The sequence below is a fragment of the Dipodomys ordii genome, unplaced genomic scaffold (assembly GCF_000151885.1).
Source record: "Dipodomys ordii isolate 6190 unplaced genomic scaffold, Dord_2.0 Scaffold36, whole genome shotgun sequence".
NCBI classification, from domain to species: Eukaryota; Metazoa; Chordata; class Mammalia; order Rodentia; family Heteromyidae; genus Dipodomys; species Dipodomys ordii.
The window spans coordinates 15,685,687-15,707,510 of record NW_012267252.1 but is presented as its reverse complement, the minus strand read 5'-3'; the positions used below and the strand labels follow the sequence as shown (position 1 = coordinate 15,707,510).

General features: G+C 35.6%; 1 protein-coding gene across 1 annotated transcript in view; it reads right to left on the bottom strand.

Moving 5' to 3' along the window:
• Positions 1-21,824, bottom strand: part of Atrnl1 (attractin-like 1) — a 487,887-nt gene that overhangs the window by 70,934 nt on the left and 395,129 nt on the right. Inside the window, exon 28 of the mRNA XM_013017612.1 lies at positions 16,702-16,816. Coding sequence (XP_012873066.1) covers positions 16,702-16,816 — 115 coding nt within the window. The remainder of the gene's footprint in view (positions 1-16,701; positions 16,817-21,824) is intronic.

Below are 21,824 nucleotides of genomic sequence, written 5' to 3'. Positions count from 1 at the left end.
GAACTCTTTTACTGGGATGCTGTTCGTTTAGTTGACTCGTTCATTAGCATCATGTAGTATAATTAGATTTCAAATGGTTCATTGGCAGAAGTCATGTGCATATATGTACATATATTATATAAATTCTTTACCTCAGATGGGATGTAGGGATAGTTTTTTTTGAAATATCTAGTAACAAAGTATATAAAGTATATAATTTCCGTTTATGTAGAGAGAAAAGTTTTAGATGGGATGCTAAAGTCAATGGTCTTTGTCTTCAGTATAAGATACTGCTTTCAAATATTTGAGATTCAAAAGTTCACTAAACAGTTGTGACAAGGAACTGTTTTCCAGAATAGAGCTAAAATATTTTCTTGGGAATCTAGGTAAAGAAGTTCTTCTTTTATCTGCAGAGTTCAAGTGGTTGCTTTAAAGTACTTTTTATTAACTGAGGTTAGGTCCTCTGATTTGAAATAATAATAATAACTCATTTAGCAATTGCTATGGGTCTGATACTATCCCTAAGTACATGTATCAAGTCATTCACGCTTCATGACAAGTTTGAAGTGAAGTACTATTATTATCCTGAATATAAGAATGAGAAAACAAAGGTACAGATAGATTAAGTAACCTGCCTAAAATCACACAGCTATTAAATGGTAGAGCTAGGAATTTAACTTCAGACAGTCTGGCTCCAGAGTCTATGCTCTTATGCATTTAAATATTTTACTGCCTTTCATAAAAGCTTAACTCATGTACAAAGATATCCATGATATTATCAGTAATCAAGTCGAGATGGATTGGTTAGGTCACAGAGAACACGGGGTAATAATCTCTGCTTTAGAATCTGGTTATTCAGCTCTGTGGCTGGGGCCTTAGGGGAATGATTTAGGAGAAAGTTGAGTCTCAAATAACTAGTACTCACTGCATATACTTTTAGAATGCAGGCATGTGTAAAATAAATGAACTACGTATTTCAAAAGCACTTAATATATATTTATTGGTAAACTTTCCTTCTAGTACTTTGTGAGCTAAAGAATGGTCTTGCCTTATCTTCAGATGACTTTTGCTGTCCTCTTCCTCAACAAGGCCTCTGCTGAGCTTCTGGTTTGCTAAATGCAGGGGCCTGTAACTAGTCAACTGCGATCAGCCCCTTGATTGCAGAATCTGACTGTCTCCCAATGTCCCATGGGCATTCTCATTAAGATGGGATGTGGTCATAATTTATTACAGTGCTTTCATGACATTCAAAATGTCTCAGATGTCTGAACAAACTGGTAAAATCTTCCTGAAAAAGCAATTTAGCAATAGGTATTGAAAACCTAAAATGACTCATATCTTATAGTTAAGGAGAGTAATGTAACCTAAGGAAATACTCAAGAGATGCAGATAAAAATTTTACATAGGAATCCTTATCACAGTATTATTTACAACATTAAAAAGGTCTGGGAACAATATAAATACTAAAGAGAAAAGTAATTATTAAGTTTATGACACAACCATAAGATACAATATTTTCTAGTCATTAAAATTATGTTCCTAAAGAATTTTTAATGACACAGAGAAATGCTCATTAAATAACATCCAGTGAAAGAGCAGAATATAGGACTTCATTTAAAAAATGATGCCATTTATGTGAAAAAATAAAAATCTGTCTGAAGTCCTGAAAAAAATGTATTCTTACTGGTTGTCTAGATGGGTTGTAGACTTGTATTTTCCTTTTCCAAATTTTTAAAAAGGGAAAAAACATTAATTTTATAATCAGAAAACCAACCAATAAAACTTAAATACTGTGAACTCCAGAGAGAAGAATTGGCAGATGTTTGGTGGTAGGAGATGGAGTAAGGGAACAGGAAATGAAAAATACAGCCTCCTCTTTCAGAAGAAATGTCCTGGTCGTCCTGTCTGCTCCCACCCTCCCATCCCTCGGCACCCACGTGTGTATAGGTGTATTCACATGCACACCTGTCGATGGCAGTAGTTTGAAATGAAAAACTATAGATGTAAACGGGGTCAAATCTATCTGAGTATTTTTGTGCAAATTACGTTAGCTGGTAGTGACCATATTCTGGAACTTCGGTTCTTTATGCTAAAAAGCTAGGCAGGATAGGCTTTCCATATAGTCCTTCACACATTTGGCAATGCTTTACAGGCTGTGACACTCAGTATCTAAATATTTATTTAGCTACTTAGTAAATAGCTTCTTTCCTTGTTTAGGAAAGAAGGTGAACTGAGTTGGGAAGGACTGGGGATTTACTTAGTAAAGAATATGAACTGAGGTGGGAAGGACAGGGGATTAACTTAGAGGCAGTGAAGGGGACAGGCACTCCTGCAGAGAGATCACAAACTGTGTCAGTAGCAGGGAACATTCTGTTTGTTGTGGAGTGAGGGCTTTGCAGGTCTTGGAGAAAGATGGTCCAAGGACAGACCTTAGAGACTTTAGGATGATCTAAAAGTGAAGCCACCAATCAAAGGAATACATATTTGCTACCATATATATTCAAAAGAATACACCGTGGTCTTTCAAAGTGATATTAAGGAAGCCAAACATATTTTGAGTCATATAAAAAATATGAATCCAATTTGCCTGGGAGTTAGGTAATCTGGGGTAAGGTGCTACTTCTGTCAATGATCCATTGTATAGCTTTGGATGATTTCATGCCTTCTTCAGGGCATGTGTCCCTGTATGTGTAAAGTTGAGGTCCTGTGGTAGTGTACTGTGCTGGACATAGAAGGTATTATGATAAAACAAGTTTGTAACTTCAGATTGCTCAGAGGTTAGTTAGGCAGAAAAATAAATAACTGCCAGTGTAATGAGTAGATTAGGGAAACAAGAGTTCTCCAAATTGCTCACATTAAGAGGTATAGATGTCACTAGTGACCTTAGCAGCAGAGCGGTAACAGAATTAGATGCTGAAGTCATTCTGAGTGGGCTAGGGAGTTTCCTCTATTTAATTTATGAAAGCAGTGATAATCAACACTAATGTAGGAGTTTGGGTGAGGAAGATGGAGAAAGGAAAATGGCAGGAGGCAGAATGAGTTTCAAGTCACAGAGTCCTGTCCATTTCTAAAATACAAAGACATTATCATTCATGTGTATTTAACCTTCCTACATAGCAGCCTTGGAGGGGGCTTCAACCACTACAATGTAAAAAAAGCTCCAGTATGTTTGCATAAAATCAATCACACAGTGGCTGCATTCCAAATACTAAAAGGAAATTAAGATTTGGAAGTTATTACTATGAGAATCTGTGTTGTCTCAATCTGTAGAGATGTTAAAAATATGGGATGGAAGTTGTTCAGGACAGTGGACAGAAGGAGATGGACTCTCTATGTCTGATCTTGTTATGCTAATGATATTGTGAATGGAAGAAAGGAAAGAGGACAGTTCACTATGAAAGACGCATCTCAGGAGCCTTATGTGGCCTTGTAAGCCGCTCCTTGCAGTAAGGAGGCTTTGACCTAAGTCCACTAATCTCTTCTGACTGAAGATACTAGAAATATACGGGAGCTTCCTTTGACTATGTGATGTGAAGGAGAAGTTAATGATCAAGCAGCTAATTGGAATTCTAGATGTGTTATCAAATAATGACATGAAAGCCAAGAAGTGACACATGGAAGTTTGTTGTTTTAAGCATATGTAACAATTGAATGAAATGTTATGTTCTAGCTACAATTTTCATTTAAAATTTCTGGCAATTCTTACACTACCAGCTCAATATTTTTATAAAATGTTTTAAAGGTAAATACATTTTTAAATAAAATTATATATTTATATTTACCCTGGTAAATGATAGGGATTTCAGGAACACAGTTACATTAATCTTAGTGTTTAAAATTCACGGTTATTCAGGTAAAGATTTGGATTTATTTTCTTATTAGCATTTTATCGATTGGACCAATTAGTCTCAGCAAGGCTAAAATTCTTACTAAAACTGACATCTGTGCTTTAAGCTGCTGGCAACACACATGATGCAAATTTACCAATTACCGGACAGTGGCTGACGCACACCAGCAGTCTTGAAACCTTGGGTTTGAGTCTGAAGAGCTCAGGGACAAAAGAGAAAATCATGCTTGATCTCTGAATTGCTCTTTAAAATCTCTTGTAGTTTCCCTTTGCTTTGATTTTTTAAAACCATGAAACAGAACAGATTAAATGTGAACATATTTCCTGAACATGTCTTTTTTCTTTTTCTATGTTCTATGCTGTGTTTAATAGTTCATGTTCAGGAAAACATTAGAGTACCAGATTAAAGGCATAAACTTTAGAGGGAAAAAAAGGCCAAATTTTGATTCTTTCCACTGTGAAATCTATAATTTTCTTGGCTTATAAAATAGGGAGGATAATATTTATCTTACAGGATTATCACTGTAAGATTAAATGAGAAAATATAAAACAATAGTATGAGTGACTGACTCACAGCAAATACGTAGTCAATTATGTTGTTATTTTGGTTTTGGTTTATTCTGTGTATATGTTTGTTCATCTGGATATAGATCACTTGAACATATTATCTATGCTGAACAAAAAAGTTGTGACAGAAAAATCTTTGCATTGGAAACCCCACTCCTTAAGCCAGGTAGGTGCTGGCGGCTCACACCTGTAATCCTAGCTACTCAGGAAGCTGAGATCTGAGGATCACAGTTCCAAGTCAGCCCAGAAAGAACAGTCCCCATGAGATTCTTATCTCCAATTGACCACTCATAAACTGGAAGTGGAGCTGTGGCTCAAACTGGTAGATCACTAGCTTTGAGCACAAAGCTCAGGGACAGTGCCCAGGCCCTGAGTTCAAGCTGCACAACTGACCCCCCCCAAAAAAAAAGACAGAGAGAGAGGAAGAAACCCCCATCTTTACAACTAACTGTTCATTGTTATTATGTGCATGTCCACATAATGTATGGATACTTTTTGTTTTTGTCTCATACCATCATTTTGAATTCCTTAATAATTTAAGACATTTAAGAAATGCACAAGAATATGGTAATATGTGGAAAGCATAATATAATTCAGTAAATATATTTCATCCTTTAGATTCATGAACTCTGCTCCTAATGTTGGATTAGTTTTATGCCTTCTGATTTATCTATCAAATGCAATTTAAAAGATGGAAGATAGAATTATAGACAAAATCCAAAAATTATATAAAATTCACTATGTTCAGAACAAGACATTCTCATGAATAAAATAATTAAGGGAACAGCACAGGGGTGTGTATATATATATATATATATATACACACACACACACATACATACATACATATACACATGCATACATATATACATACATACATATATACACATACATACATATACACATACATACATACATTTTTTGATTGTGATAAAATCTATTTGGTTTCTCCAGTAGAAACATATTTTTTTGCCTTTGTAATAAATACATGTTGGAACATACTTTTGAGACTATATAGATATGTTATTTTTCTATTTTAAAATAGAGACTTACAAATACATATATATATAGAGAGAGAGAGAGAGAGCGAGAGAGAGAGAGAGAGAGAGGGGGTTTGTTCATTTTTAGTATCATAAGTCTGAGACATTTCAACAGGGCAGCTTAGCATGTGGGGTCATGGAGACCTGCTTTAAAGTGAACAATGCAACTTGCTTGCTCTAAAATCTTGAGTAAATCAACCTGCTGGAATTTCACATATTTAGCTTAAAATAGGGACACATCCCTTGCCCCCCACATTGGAGCAGAGCTATAGAATATTGTTTGTTCCAGAATACAGTGGAACTAGTAAACAAGTAGAGACACATATACTAAAAAATTCTAGATTAAGAAAGCTTTTGAGAGCTGACCTAGGAACCATCAAACTATATAAGTATGATATTTATAAAAGAATAAATTTAACTTATAATCTATAGTTAACCTTTGGAATATGACCTACCTTGGGATAATTTTAGACATAGAGAAGTTACCAAAAAGAACAGAATTCTTGCTTGCCTTGTCCAACTTCCCCTAATAAATACATTTTACATGATTAGTAACTGATTAGTAATTTTAGGGAGTAATCAGAGACTTCAATGAATGTTACCAGTTGCATCATTAATGTATTACATATTAATGTATTATCTTGGACAAAGACTTAATCCAGGACCCCCTGCATATATGTTATTACCGTCTAATCTGTATTTATTTATATATTACATGATTTAGGCATGAACAGTTCTAATCATTTTGTTTTGTGGATTGTTCTTCAATTTACATTTGTCTGGTGTTTCTTGTCTTGGTGTTAATCATTTAACAAGAATACCATGGAGATATTTTGCCCTTAGTGTAACATGAGAAGCAATACATGGTTTCTTGTGCTCTAGTATTGCTCATATTAACTTTGATTGTGATAAAATCTATTTGGTTTCTCCAGTAGAAACATATTTTTTTGCTTTTGTTGGAATATACTTTTGAGACTATATAGATATGTCATTTTTCTATTTTAAAATAGAGACTTACAAAATGTTTGAAGAATCTGTCTTGATGAACAACTGTGATCTCAAATCCCTCAATAAAGAAAATAGAAAGTAGATAGCAAAGCAAGAATCAGAAGAAGCCAGCAGAAATAGAGTCTGGACTGACACCTAGAACACCAAGGAAATGGAATGATCCTGTTTGAAGCTCTGAAAAACAGAAGAGTCTATGAAATATTAATTTTTTAGAAAAGAAGAAAATGTGTTACAAATGCTCAATGATCTTATGAATGGCCAAACCATAAGACAATACATATATGTATGTGTAAGTATAAGCAGGTGGAAGAAAACCACCTATTACAAAACAGTAAGTGTGAAAAATAGGATGGGACTGAAACAACAGCTCTAGTTAGTAGTAAGGAGTAACTTTAAACAAATTTGAGGCCAGAGATCAATGCTTTGAAATTTTTAAACCTGAGAAGTACCTAGAATTAATCTATAATGAAGTTATGATAGAGCATAGTAGAAAGTCTGAATTTGCAGCTAGCATATTAGATGTAGGTGGACTCTGGGAAGTTAGTCACTTGTTGGTATAGGTGAGCAAGCAAAAGGGGAAAAGCAACTGGGCAATATATTGACATTCTACAATGCATTTACTGAGAAGTATAGAATCATAAGGGCAAAATTATTTCCCTTAGCTTGCTTGTAATGGGATCGAGACAGTGTAATAATAATTTTATAGTACTAAATGAAAACTTAAAGTTTTGGACTGAGGATGGATAGAGATGGGACAAGCTTCAAAGAGGTGCTGCTTAATCTGAGCATTCTCTTGGTGAGAAAGAGTAGGGGTGTAGGGTGCTGGTGGGAACCATCCCAGGCAGAGGGACTGGTACATACAAAGGGACAAAAGCATGATATCTTCATAACAATTGGTTTTGAAGTCACTGCTGGAATCCAGCACCACGAGGCATTAGACATCTTCCTAAAATCCTTGTACTTACCTATAACCTCAAAAGGGTCCTATCATAGAGAATGATGTTTAAAATGATAGGATAAACTTAAAACATGACCTTGGAACATCAGAGAAACTAAAAAAAAAACTGCTCTCTCTTCTTGGTAAGAAAAACAGCAGGCATAAATACAAAATGTGAAAGGGCAGAAAGGGATTGAGAAGTTCTGCCAGCAGAAGTAGCCAGCAGGACAGGATAGTTTAGTTTTAAAAGAGAGGTTAGGCACTAAGAAACACATACTGACAAAAAAGCCACACGGCTTTTGGATGACGTTTCCAGATAGCCAAGGGAAGACTCCTTATTTGTCAAACAAAGGGATAGAACTTCCTCTAAGAACCCTTTTATTCCCATTTCCTTCCTTCCTTCCTTCCTTCCTTCCTTCCTTCCTTCCTTCCTTCCTTCCTTCCTTCCTTCCTTCCTTCCTTTCTTCCTTCCTTCCCCCTTCCTCCCTTTTCCTTTCTTTCCTTTCCTTTCCTTTCCTTTTCTTTTCTCAGTCATGGAGCTTGAACTCACCAGGGCCTGAGGTTGTCCCTGAACTTTTGTGCTCAGGACTAATGCTCTATCACTTTTTTTGTGTGTGTGTCAGTTGTGGGGCTTGAACTCTGGGCCTGGGCACTGTCCCTGAGCTCTTCAGCTCAAGGCCAGTCCTCTACTACTTAGCCACAGTGCCACTTCTGGTTTTCTAGTGGTTTATTGGAGATTGGTATCTCACAGACTTTCCTGCCAGGGGCTGGCTTTGAACTGTAATCCTCAGATCTTAGCCTCCTGAGTAGTTAGGATTACAGGTGTGAGCCACCAGTGCCCTGCTCCCATATTTCTTGAGTCAATGATAATTGGGAAGCTAGAAGTACTCTGGGAGTCAGAGATCACCAGGCTAGATGAAAGGCCCTTCAACCTTCAAGACACCGGGGGAAGGACCAGAGTCATGCTTTGAACCTAAAGTGAATACTGGGAAGTGATTTTGAAACTGCCTTGGTAGATTATTTAGGGAGCACAATTAGCTGTTCTCTATTTCTGGAGAAATGAGAAAAAGGAAGAGAACAAAAGAAAATGGGATCAAATTGCAGTGAAGACTGTTAAATAACAGAATGATTTAGTCCCGGAAGTAATAAGCATGTGTTTGGAGGAAGTCTTTAGAAACAGTCTGTCTGTCCAAGATGATTCCGGACAGGGTCACCAGCTGTGACTGCAGGCGGTTGGAAGAGCCAGATGTCATTTCGTTGCTCTTCCTAGCTCTGTGTTTTTGCAGTTGTATAATATTATGCATAAATAGAGTAATACCAAATTACCCGCTTTATACATTTTATATATCTATTAATATGGACAACAGCTTCCTTTCCATTTTACCAGTAAAGTTTTGAATACAAATGGAATTCAGCCTCTCTCCATTACAGCTCTGTCTTCAAAGCTAATTGCTTCTCAGAACACTTAAGGAGTCATTTTTCATTATGATGGTGAGCAAAGGGAAGGCAGATGGCACAGTCATGTTATTGATTTGATGATCCTTGCCTGGCTTGTTGGATAAATGGAACTGAATGTATGGTCACTGCATGTAGACTTTTAGGAGCTTTGATTCAAATTATATCAGGCAGCAGGTTCAGGGGACAAGAATGCATGTATTCCCCAAGACTCCTAAATGATGATCCCAGAGACTCCTCAAACTGCCTGCCCAGAGTCCTGTGGACCAATTTATGTCTTAAGCAAGAGTGATCTCTCGCTCTCCAAGTTTTGCCACTGCTTTTCAGGCATGACAGCCCAGTACATGCTGCCCATCAATTAAAGAATTCTGCTCAATTTGCATGGGCTATGCTCATTTGAAAATTATAAGGTGAATAGATGGAGATAAATTACTTACTTTCCAGAGGGTCATTTTACTCTTTTCCTAAAAATCCTTCCAGAAAAACCACATTGGCTTTAAAGAGTTAATATAATTATAGTCAACATTTACTTTTTGTAGAATTACATTTCTATTGCTGGTGTTTGCTACTTCAATGGGACTTTCATTAAGAATGAGTAAATATTCACACTAAAATACATTTTGATATATACTATGACAACCTTGTGCAGTCTACGGTAGAACCTGAGCTTCAAGCAGGAATTTTTACCAAAATTTCCCTCTGAGGTGGTCCTAGAAAAATATTTATGTGGAAACAAAAGATTCTTAGGGCCTCAACCTACATTATATTATTATAGTAGCAGAATTTTCCCAGTTTTGGGGTACAAAGCTATATTTCTTCACACTATCTAACTTCCATTTTGGTCAAGAGGGCTCCCTCTGTCATTTATGAGCTCTTTTAGCCAGTGGTCATTGAGTATTGCTTATTAAGAGGCAGATTACATTTCTCTGGTTAGATTTTTCAGCATGGTATATAAATATGAAGGACTTGTAAAGTACAGGGATTCAGAAACCATTGTTCTAGTCTCAACTCAGTATAAACTTTACCCTAGTCGTGTCTCTTTCCATTTCTAACTCTGTATGTTTCTTTGTCTTGTCTTTTCTTTTTCTTTTTGATAGAAATAGATTACTTCTAATGCCATGCATCCATTCTTCTTAAATGAAGAAAGAAGTTCTTAAGGATTGAAGTGAATGTTGGTGTCCTTTCCCATTCTCCACCGGATTCATATGGTGAGCTCCTATTTATATGTTGAAATTTAATGGTAGTGGGGGAGGGGACTTTTAAGGAGAAGTGCTTACTAAGAGAAGATGAGGCCTCATGATAGGATTAGTACTTTCATAAGGTATTAGAGCCCTTTCTGTCTTTCTACAATGTGAAAATGAAAGCAAGAAGGTGACTATTTGTAAGCTGGGAAGAAGATTTTCATCAAACCCTAAATCTGCCAGGTATGTTCTGGTCTTGGTCTTTCTGACTAAGGGTAGCTTTGGGGAACACATTCCTGTCTGTAAGGGGACAAGAAGACTGCATTGCATAGAGGAGAGGGCTCTGCAGCCATGGCCTTTCCATATATTCTAAAAATAGGTACCCAAAGTAGAAGAAAAATGTTTCTAGACGCTTTGGAGGTGAGGTAGGGTATCTAATAGTCAAACGCTCCAACAATGTAATGGCAAGTGGGAACTGAGGAAAGAATATGTTAACAACTATGACAATCACTCTTACCACTGTAGAATAACATTAAGCTTAGCAATTGTATATCTATTTCATCTCATCTTACCTCAATTATTTGCTTGTAGCACTACAAATCTGAAGTTATGGCTTCATTTGCATATTTACTTGTTTATACTGTTTATGTACATACAAGCAGGAACCAACAAGGGTGGGTTCTCTTCATTGCTATATGTCCAGTGCTGGCAGCAGCAAACACTTTTTAAATTCATTTCAATATAAGGTATTTTTTGAGACAGAGTAATGTTTATTATCTTTATGGCTTCCTGAACTCTACCTAAATTTGTATTTCACTTTATCATACATAGTTTTTTTTTGTCTTCTTTATGATACACACATACTGATTGCAAGCAGCACTTGAATTTGAGGGTAAAAGAAACTAATACCTGACATTTTGATAGTGAAGTTGTGATAAAATTCATCATTTCTATTGCCCACTCCAGTTCCCTCTCACAAAAAGGTGCTAAGATTAGAGAGATGTGTTTCTATAAGTGTGAAGATATAGTGGCAGAGTTATGAAGAAAGAAGAACCTGAAGGTACGGAAACTCTAGAGACATTTGGGAAACGAAAATTTGGTTTCAAATACTGGCTTTAGAGGAGAAAGGCCTCATCTGAGAACAGTCGATCTGGATGGAGCCTGTGCCTTGGATCATGGAGAACATTCTGTCTCTCATAGGTATTTGGAGATTTATCTTTTTCATAGACAAATATCATAGTGTCTCTATTGATAGGGACAGTATGAGCTATCTACACCTTTTAAACATTCTAAAAGACTGGCAACTATACTTAAGATTATTAAGATATTTTTAAATTTAAGGAGTGATGCAATTTTTTGGTCACGCACAAGGAATGCATAGGAAAATATACTTTTCCTAGGGAGTTAGAAAGGTAAGGCATCACTTGTAAGTGAGCCATTTGTTATCCTTATCTGAAGCTGGTGTGACAGCATAATTTTAGCAGAACTAGACAATGGGATTAGAGCAAAGTACATTCTAGAAATGTAGCCTGATTTTATACAGGAGAAAATAGGACTTGCCCAGATACTAAATGATTTGCTCGTGGTTACATAAGTAGTAGCAAAACTGGGCTTCTATCTCACAGTTACATCCCCAGGAAAGAAAATCCATCCTCTTTGCCATCTTATGTCCTATGTTTAGCAAAGTCCTTCTAGGTCTTTCCTCATTGGCTCTGAATTTAAAGGCTTTTCAGGACTGACAATAATCTGGAATATCTCTGTCTGTATACTGGACATAATAAAATATTAGGTGAGAATCCAATGGTCCTGGGTGTAAATTCTAGCTTACTCACAAGCTGTAGTGAGTGAAGTTGTCCCTGGATAAGTTATTTAACCTCTGTAGAAAACCAGCTTTCTGATAAGTAAAATTTGGTTGGAATAACTTGCTTCACTGAGTCATTAAGGGTCAAAGCAATTATGATATATAAAACACTTAATACAATGTCTAGAATTATTAATTCTCTTTCCTTTTAATTAAGCCAACTTCTTTATGTCATTTGTTATAAATAGGAAATCTATTCATGATATTGTTGAGCAGATTATCCTTTTAAACATTTACAATATTTCTAGATGATCTCAGAAATCTGAGATCATTGCCCAAACTTCTAAACCTAAAGTAGAAAGTAGGAAAAGCTTACATTTCTAGTACTCTCTTTGGTGTTGTTAGAATCAATCATATAAGAGAAGAGGCCAGGTCATGGCATGTTTTTACTTTCAGTTGAAGCATGGAGCTTCTTTTTAGCAATGGACATTGGATTTTCTAATCCAGTGAGAAAAGTTAATCTGCTTCTCATTAGAAAGAATCAATAAACTGTAAAACCCATAATCTTCCATCACAAAGTGACAGCAATCATTATCATTTGCTATGTGTGCTTCTGGAGAGCTCTACTTGAAAAGACTTGGGATAGTGCTGTCCACGGTTATTGGAGATATGCTTGGTTGTTTTGTTTTATGCAACTGAGTTACTTCCTGTTTTCATGAGAATATCAATTTTGCAACAACTTTGAAGACAGGGATTATATGCCAACAGTGGAGATCTTACATCAACCCAAGAGAATCTGTGAGTAGCACAGGCTGCTCACAGGAAACACAAGAGGGAAACGGTAGGTCTGCTGAGCAGAGGGGTAACAGTAAACCCGAATAATTCAGAGGCAGTTTTCTAAGCCATCTAATAGAGCTGCTCACTTAAATTCATTAAACAATTAAAAGATGAGTACATTGGTAATATAAGGGATGAGTTTGCACAGATTCCTTTTTGATCTCTGATAGGATGAGAGCTACAGCAAATGAAATTCACACATTTTTAGTTAGATACTAAAAGGACAATGTCTGTTACTTATTAGATATTACTAAAATAGTTGGTGGAAACTGAATAAAATCCATTGAGAATGCCATTTTAAAATGAAATATATACACTAGCTCCCACTGAAAAGAGATAGGGAAATGAACAACTGTGTGCTGAATAACTCATTTATTAGTGCTGAAATTCTGTTTTTGAAAGAGAAACAATGTGATGGTTGATTTTAGTTGTCGACCTGACTAGATCAAGGAATACCTAGAGATCTTATGAAGAGTTATTGCAGAGTGTGCCTGTGAGGCTGTGTTCAGATAGAATATGCAGATAGAATACAATGTGAGTCTGACTAGACTGAGGAGGAAGATTCAACCTCAGTGTGGTATCCAGGACCAGAAAGAACAAAAGAAGAAAAGGTGAGTGGATCTACTAGCTTCTGGAGTTGGTATACACAGTTCTCCTCTTGGATATCAGAATCACAACTCTCCAGCTTTTGGATTCTAAAACCAGTGAGTTCCAGATTATGTCTTGGGATTGGGCTGAGAGTTGTACCATCGACTTCCTGGCTCTGTAGCATTTTGACTTGGACTTTGTCACACTACCAGAAAACCAGAGTTTGCCAATCTAGATGGCCTATTGTAGAACTCTTTAGCTCTCACCATCACATGAGCCACATTTCTAAGTAAATTCTCTGTCATATATCTATGTAGATCCTATTGGTTCTGTCTCACTGGAGAATTAATACTAAAACAATCATGCTAATTGGTGGTCTGGCTAAATCTCTCTCCTAAATGTTTCTATTTATGCCAGTGAAGAGTTCATTGTTATTTAGAAAGATACATTATTAGAAAAATGAGATTGTACAAAGTATTTTAAGAAGGCTTTTAACCTAATAATGAACAGTGATTATATAATCCAAAAGTGCCTCTAATATCTGGAGACATAAATTGTCTGAGCATTATATGAAGACTCCTAGTGCTCAGTCTTTCACCCAGTGAGTGAGGGAAGTCAAGTGTCTGTGTAAGAAAACCCACCTTTATAATACCCTAATCTCCCACTCTTCACCAAAGAGTCTGGGAAATAATTAATGAATTTTAGTCCAATCAGACATTTATTGACATAGATAGAAGTGCTTGCTCAAGGTCACACTTTCCACCTCTTCAATCCATCAGCAGCATCAGCACCATAAAGAATATTTAGGTGACTCACACCTGTAATCCTAGCTACTCAAGAGGCTGAGATCTAAGGATCGGGTTCAAAGCCAGCCCAGGCAGGAAAGACTGTGAGACTCCTATCTCCAATAAACCACCAGAAAACCGGAAGTGGTGCTGTAGCTCAAGTGGTAGAGAACTCGCCTTGAGCTGAAGAACTGAGGGACAGTGCTCAGGCCCAGAGTTCAAGCCCCATGACCGACCAAAAAAAAAAAAAAAGGAAAAAAAAAGAATATTTATGAATATCTTTTTTTTAAGGGAACTGTGATAACATATAATAAGTATATATGCGTTTTTGTTAAAATATGGTAAGGCAAACTTTAGCAATGAAATACCTAATGTCAATATTTCCCTTCCAAAACCCATTATGGCAGTGGTTACAGAAATCCGTTTCCTGTCAAATATTGGATGACAGCATGTTAAGTTTTCACTGATATGCACACACAATATTTTGATGACGAGTTTAGTTTGCATACTGGATGTCAGTATTTGCATTGTTCAGAGAAAACATAGGTGATAACAGCAGAATGTTTCTCTTGACAAACACTGACTTTTAGTAGCAAAGAACTTTTAATTATCTTCTTATTTAAAAATAAAATAATGTAGCAATGTTCAAAGAATTATGTAATGGACAGCAATATTTGCACTATCTAGGTCTACCACTAACATTTTGATTCATAACATACCTGCCCATCTAATATCTTACTATTTGTTAATATAGCATATATTTTTATGTATTTCAAAGTAGATGCATATAAGAGATAATATTGTGTTTGAAGGAGCAGAATCAAAGATTTTTCTTATTCCTACAAAAATAGCTAAAAAAATTATTAGATTAAGAAAAAAACATGAGCCCTCAATTTTACACACAGATACTCATGGTCATTCCCTCACAGTTTAGGCTCTAGAAAAAGCATAAGCTACTTGAGTGTTATTTTCTTTCTGATATCAGCCAAGTAGACTTTGATACTCATCTGAATACTGAAGATATGGGCTGTCAACTATATAGAAGTAAGATGTCTGCTACAGGTCATCAGAAAAAAAATTCCTGTTTTTACCTCTACATTCTAATATCCCTCACTACAATAATTCCTTGAGGTACTGTACTTTTTAAATACTGTACTTTTTAAACCCCATTCCTCTCATTAATAAAATGTTTGTGTATTACCTATTTCACAGCCTTGTCATGAAGATCAAATAGAACACACTGTAAATATTACAGTGCTATGCACATCTCAAGTAGCACTGTTGATACAAATTTCATGATCTATCCATAAAACAAACAAACAAAAACAGCAGAGACAGTGGTCCACACTGCTCCTCAGTTTTTTCAAATTCATCATAAAGGATTTCAAAGGTCAAAGGGAGAGAATATTGGCAGGTGCCTTTACTCTCTCTTCATCAGTAAGTCATCTTGTCAAGGATCTAGAAGAACCTTGGAATATATTACATGGACTTGTTTTCATTAGTGAAGTGTTTGTTTTGGACATCATCCCAGATTTAAAGCAATGCTTCCATTAGCTGGGCACAGTACCTAAAGTTATCTATCTCATCTGACCATTGCCAAACGATTCTACTTTCTCCATCCATTTACCATGCTGGTGCTGAAGGGAGAACAAGACATTCACTCAATATGTAAGAAGACACAGAGTGTTTACTTCTTTGAATTAACATATACAAATATATTTTGGGTAGAAATTCCTATTACAAAACATAACCAGGCACTACACATGATGAGTCTAAAGGTCATATAAACCTTCTGTTCCTGTAAGTGGGAACAGTTCTGCTACATGAGTATCTTAGGTTTACAAAGCATGAAGTAGTAAATTTTCTATTTTCTGTGTCTGAATAAACAAATCTCAAGAACATGAGGGGCAAGATCAAAGCTGACTAGGGTACTGAGAAAAGATAAAATAAGTTAGGAAGCAAGTTCATGATCAATTGTTACTGAGAACCTGTCATATATCTGGCACTTTTTTATGCTTAAGGGACTTGAAGAGAAAGACTTGAATCACCCTTGCCCTCAAAAAGCATCTGTTCCACTAAGAGTTAGATGGAGAAACAATTGGGAGAAAGAAAACTACAAATTGTAAATAGATGAAATAAGATGCGCAAAAAGAGAAAAATAAGGTGCCATGTGATTTGAATAAATATTAGTTATGTTTACAGTGTGGACAATATCATGGCAGTCAGAGAACCCCCTAAAAGGATACATACAATTACCATCAAGGCAAAAGCATGCCTTTTAGGTAGGCAAAAGAGGATCAAAATGCAGGCTCATAGCCCATTAACTTCAACTGTCTAGAACTGCGATAAAGAACATATCTTATTGATAGTGAGATGGTTGCATTAAGCTAACATCTTCTTAAGATTCTGAACACTCAAATATACAAGTACACTAGGTTGGCTCCACATTTTTATGCAATTTTTAAATTATATCCATAATTTGTCTTCATATATGATATACATACTCAGGAAATAAAAACTAGCCAGAGTCAAGAACTTACTTGTCCTGCTAGAAATTAGAGTAATACACATATAGGTGTGTATTATCTGTAAACATCTATATATTCAATTGTGCGTAAAATAAAAACATTGATAGATATGTTTAGTTTAGTGCAGTTGGCTCCTTATTCATCATACCTGACTGCCCAGGAGGTGGGGCACCAGATGAACCTCGTGGTAGACAAAGAAACACAGTCAGAACGGCAGCTCTGTTTCCAGCACATGGTTCAATGGCTATTGGTTTGGGCACCCCCTGGAAAAGAAAACCCAGTGTAAGTTTGCATAGGTGATATGGTATTGCTATTTTATTTTTTACTTCATTTATACTTCAATCAGCTCAACTACATTCTAACTGTAGGGGAATACTATGTGTCATTTAACATTAACTCCTGGCAAGGTAGAGAAGTGCAAGCAGCCTTCATTTGGACACACTATTTCCTGTAAAACCACAGTTATACAGCTTTTATGTTTACCATTTCAAATTATTTCTTCTCACTAATGACATACCCCTTAGACTTCATCTATTTAAAGGATTGCAATATCAGTTCACACTGTTTAAATTTTTTGTTTTGATGTATGTTTGCTATTTAAGCTTAAAGTATAAAACATGTATATATAATGGCATATATATGTATACATATATAATGGCATATATAATGGCATTATATACATATATGTATGCATCTATACGTATATATGTTAAAGTTGTTACCACAGTCTAATAAATGAACACATTCATACTTTTACAGTTACCTTTTTCTTTTTGTGGTAAAAGTATCCAAAAGTCTACATCCTAGCATAATATCACTGTATAATACAATATAATTAACTGTAGCCTTCCTGTCACTTATTAGACCTCTGAACTTATTCAACTAAACTTAAGTTTGTACTCTTTGACATACATCTCCATGTTTTGTCTTTCTCCCTCCTCCTAAGGACCATCCTTTGACTTTACTCCTATAACTGACTTTACAAAGAGACATATAAGTGAGTTTAGGTTGATGATATCTTTAGTGTTCTTTAGTAGAATGCATTTTAAATAACAACCACAGATGCACTTGCATAAATATTTAGAGTTTAAAAAGTAAATGAATATGTAGTAAGAAAAGTAATAGTGTTTTATTAAAGTCTTACTATGGATTAGGTATTCAAAGTGCACACACTTACATTCCCCACACATATTTTCCCACAAATATGTACACAGAATTTGAGTTTAAATACACGACCTTTAATACAGTGAGGATATCATTTTAGCCTAAGAAGGTAGTTTAGGCTGTGTCATTCAGAACTACGGGTGAGACATGGTTGATATATCAAAGCAAAATTAAATAGAAGAAAGGCAAAATTAAATAGAAGAAAAATGCTGTACTTTTAATTGTTTGATTTATTCAGTTTTCTCCACTGATATTTGAACTTTTCATAAGAGATATAGACATATGTAGTCATTCACCCAGAAAATTCTAGAAAATTGTCATTTCCAGAAAGTTTAATGAGGCATTAAAAATAAAATATGTCCCCGTTCATGTAAAACTTAGACTGAAATTTCTGGTGACAACGGTTTTATGTGGTTATAAAGGATTTCTTCTTTATAGCAACATAAATCTCATGTTTTAAAATTATCCTCATACAGATAGATACATTTTGGGAGTTTTCAATACAAAGGTGAAAGTGGTCATGGTGATGGGCACAAAGGGCATTAAAATGTTTTCAGAAAATGTGATGAGGCTTGTGGTATCCCCTGTATCAAGTTCTATGATCTATGATTTTATATTTTAAAGCTTATATTTATCAAACTTGTTTTTGAAAATGTTAAGTCAAAATCAGCATAAGTACATAGATTTTTTTTTCTTTTTTTAATTTAATTTTATTTTATTTGTGAACATACTGTACAGAGGGGTTACAATTGCATGGGCAGAATAATGCGTACATTTCTTACCAAGCATTGCAGCCTCCTCCTTTGTTTACCCTTCCCATCCCTTCCCAGCCTCCCCCCTCCCCCCCCCCCCCCGCACCGACGTTGTAAAGCTCGTTTTGGACATGACAACTTGTACTTCTCATTGTTGCATCAGATCCACCTGTATCCTTAAACAACTGGTAAGTACATAGATTTTTATCCAATGGTAGACGTATTTAGAGGATTGGCTTGTCATATTACAAGACTAATTGAACATACTATGAGCATCTCTAACCATATTTCTAGACAACTAAAAGTTATTTATTAATAAATGCAAAATATTTGTAAAGATCAGTTAGTTAAAATATGCTAAGAGAACCTAAAATTAATCCAAGGTTTGAATGATAGGTTAGAAATAAAATCCTCTCACCCTTTTGAACAAATAATTGGTCATTTTTGTAGTCATTTTGTTTGTTAGCACTCAATTAAACAATTGATACTACTTTGAATCTTCAAACTCATGTTACAAAAATATTGGTTGCAAAGATTAAGACAGTAGAATTTTATGATGTTGAAAATAATGTTGAAAAACAGTATCTCTTGGCTTAGGAGATTTATAAAAAGTAAATGATTTGGTAGTACATTAGCCAGTCTTGTTGCCAGGCTACCTTCCTGTTTTTTAAAACCAGCAGGAAAGGTTTTAAATGTCAAATACTGCTGTTTAAAGATCAAAAGCATCAGCTGAGAGAAAAATTATTAAAAAAAACAAAAACCAACAACTGTAAATTTCCAGTGAAATAGGTGTCCTAATTATGTACCTCTTTAAACTTCAGAAGTTCAGCAATGGATGAGGAGAGTGAGGTAAAATATCCACAGTGTAGGAAATTATGCCCACAAATAAGCTAATTCTGTAAAACTTTATAATATTTTTCTCATTACTTCTATTGTTATTGTAGAAAAACATTTACAACCCACTATATAAAAGGAGATCATAATTCTATTTTTAAAAAACTGGCTTATAACTTAGTATATTGTATAAAATTATTTCTGAAGAATGTGACAAATACCACTTTCAATACATAATTTTAAATTAAAAAATTAAACTTTATAGTACTGGAATTTTACAACAGAAATAACAGACTCCCACAAATGATAATATTTTGAATACTCTGAGGTTTGCCAGTTGTTTTGTGATAAATACATAACCATGAATCAAAGTCATTTCACAATGACATTACATGTTCACTGAACTATGCAATTTATCATGTATTTTCCATGGCTGCCTTTGAAAGAGATAAGGCTTGGGTTTATTTGCCCACAGCATTTGGGACTCTGATTTACTTCTAGGCTTTTTCATATTTGTTGTACATGTATTAGAAAGCTGATATTAGACTGTGCCAGAGAACATCATTGGCAGTTATAATTAACAGTCTTTGTTTATTAAGCACACAGCATTCTTATAAAAGACTTATTTGATTCATTTTAATGTTTTTAAAACTATTATATGCTTATTTTCAAGATTTCATTTTGATGAGCAATGAATTTTGTATTAAACTCTTCTTTTTATCTATTAAAGACTATACTAGAAAAGCTTCTGGAATCTTAAGTATTTTCAAGGTTAAAGTTCTTAAAACCCATAATAATGTATTGTGAAAGTGAGATTTCCATCGGAGGCAGGATCTGTTTTACAAAATCACTATGACATGAATCACTGCAGGATTAGGATACTCCAATGGACAGACCTAGCTCTGGGTTCCTTCTTCACTGGCCCTTTCCAAGGATGAGTGAGTGGTTTGCTTAGAAATCATATATAGGCTCATCACTGGAAACCTTCCATTCAGAAGTTGAATAGTTAACAAAACTATCTGATGTCCTTGAACTAGCTATGAGAATTAAGGGAAGAAAATTCCATTACTCAAAGACTCAAAAGATTAAAAAATATTACTTTCTGTCTTGGACACTTCCAATAGTTTCAAAGTAGGGTTGGAAAACACAAATTCCTCTGAGGCCCAGATAGGTAATGTATAGCCAATGTTTATTAAGTGCTTACAATATGTCAGTATTAAAATAAACATGGTTTTAGTCTTACCCTATAAAGTAGTGGCTATTTTCATTTTACAGGTGATGAAGCTAAAGCTAAGTGAGTTTAAGTAACTCACCTAATGTTGTAGACCCAGAGGGGGCATTAGGATTTGAACCAAGTGAGCTTCTGCATTTGTACACTTACAGTAGGCTGCCTATAACAGGTAAGATGACTTAGAATGAGACTGTAAACAGTGGTAGGTACTAGCTGGAAAGTGCATGACTTCTTTTAAGACAGTACATCTTAAAATATTTGCTCACCAAAAGAAATATCTGTGGGTCAAAATGTGAATGAGGGCTGCCATATTGTACTCTCTGTGGACTGCAGTCCACAATAGCAACCCAAGGTCACCAAACTTCTGTCTATCCCATCAGCTCATGCATCTTTTATTCTGCACAAGATCCATGGTTCATTTAATGTAAAGGCTCACTGTTTAAAATCTGTATCCAGCAGTTCCAGAAACTGTGATCTCTTTACTCATAATCTTTCTACTGTCTAGAAAAACTTTCTCATTGTCTTCTACTTTTCTTTCTTTCTTTCTTTTTCTTTTTGTCTTGGGGCTTGAACTCTGGGCCTGGGCACTGTCTGTCAGAAGTTCAGCTCAAGGCAAGCTGAACTTGAGCCACAGTGCCACTTCTGGTTTTCTGGTGGTTAATTAGAGATAAGAATACCATGGACGGGCTGGGAAGGTGGCTCAGTGGTACAGCGCTTGCCTTGCATGCATGAGGTCCTGGGTTCAATTCCTCAGCACCACATAAGCAAAAATAAAAAAGCCGGAAGTGGTGCTGTGGCTCAAGTGGTAGAGCGCCAGCCTTGAGCTGAAGAGCTGATGGACAGCGCCCAGGCCCAGAGTTCAGGCCCCACAACTGGACCCAAAAACAACAACAAAAACAAAGAATACCATGGACTTTCCTGCCCAGGTTGGCTTTGATTTGTGTTCTTCAGATCTTAGCCTCTTGAGTAGCTAGGAGGTGTGAACCACTGGCTGCCTTCTACTTTTTTAATCTTAAGCCTCTTAACAACTCAAATCATCTCATTGATGAATTTGTTCCTTGAAGTTATCTCCTTTTCATTTTCACTTATACCTCTTTTGTCTCTCTTTTTTGCAGTAATAACAGGTAAGTTGTCTCTGACTTCTCTTGTTTAAGCTCCTGAATGACAGATTCAGTTTGTTTTTTCTTCTATATTTCTTTGTAGTGCTGTGGATCCAACTGGAACCTTGCAACAAGCTAAGCAAATTCTCTACCACTGAGTTACATCCCTAGACCTTGTGGGCTTTTTTCC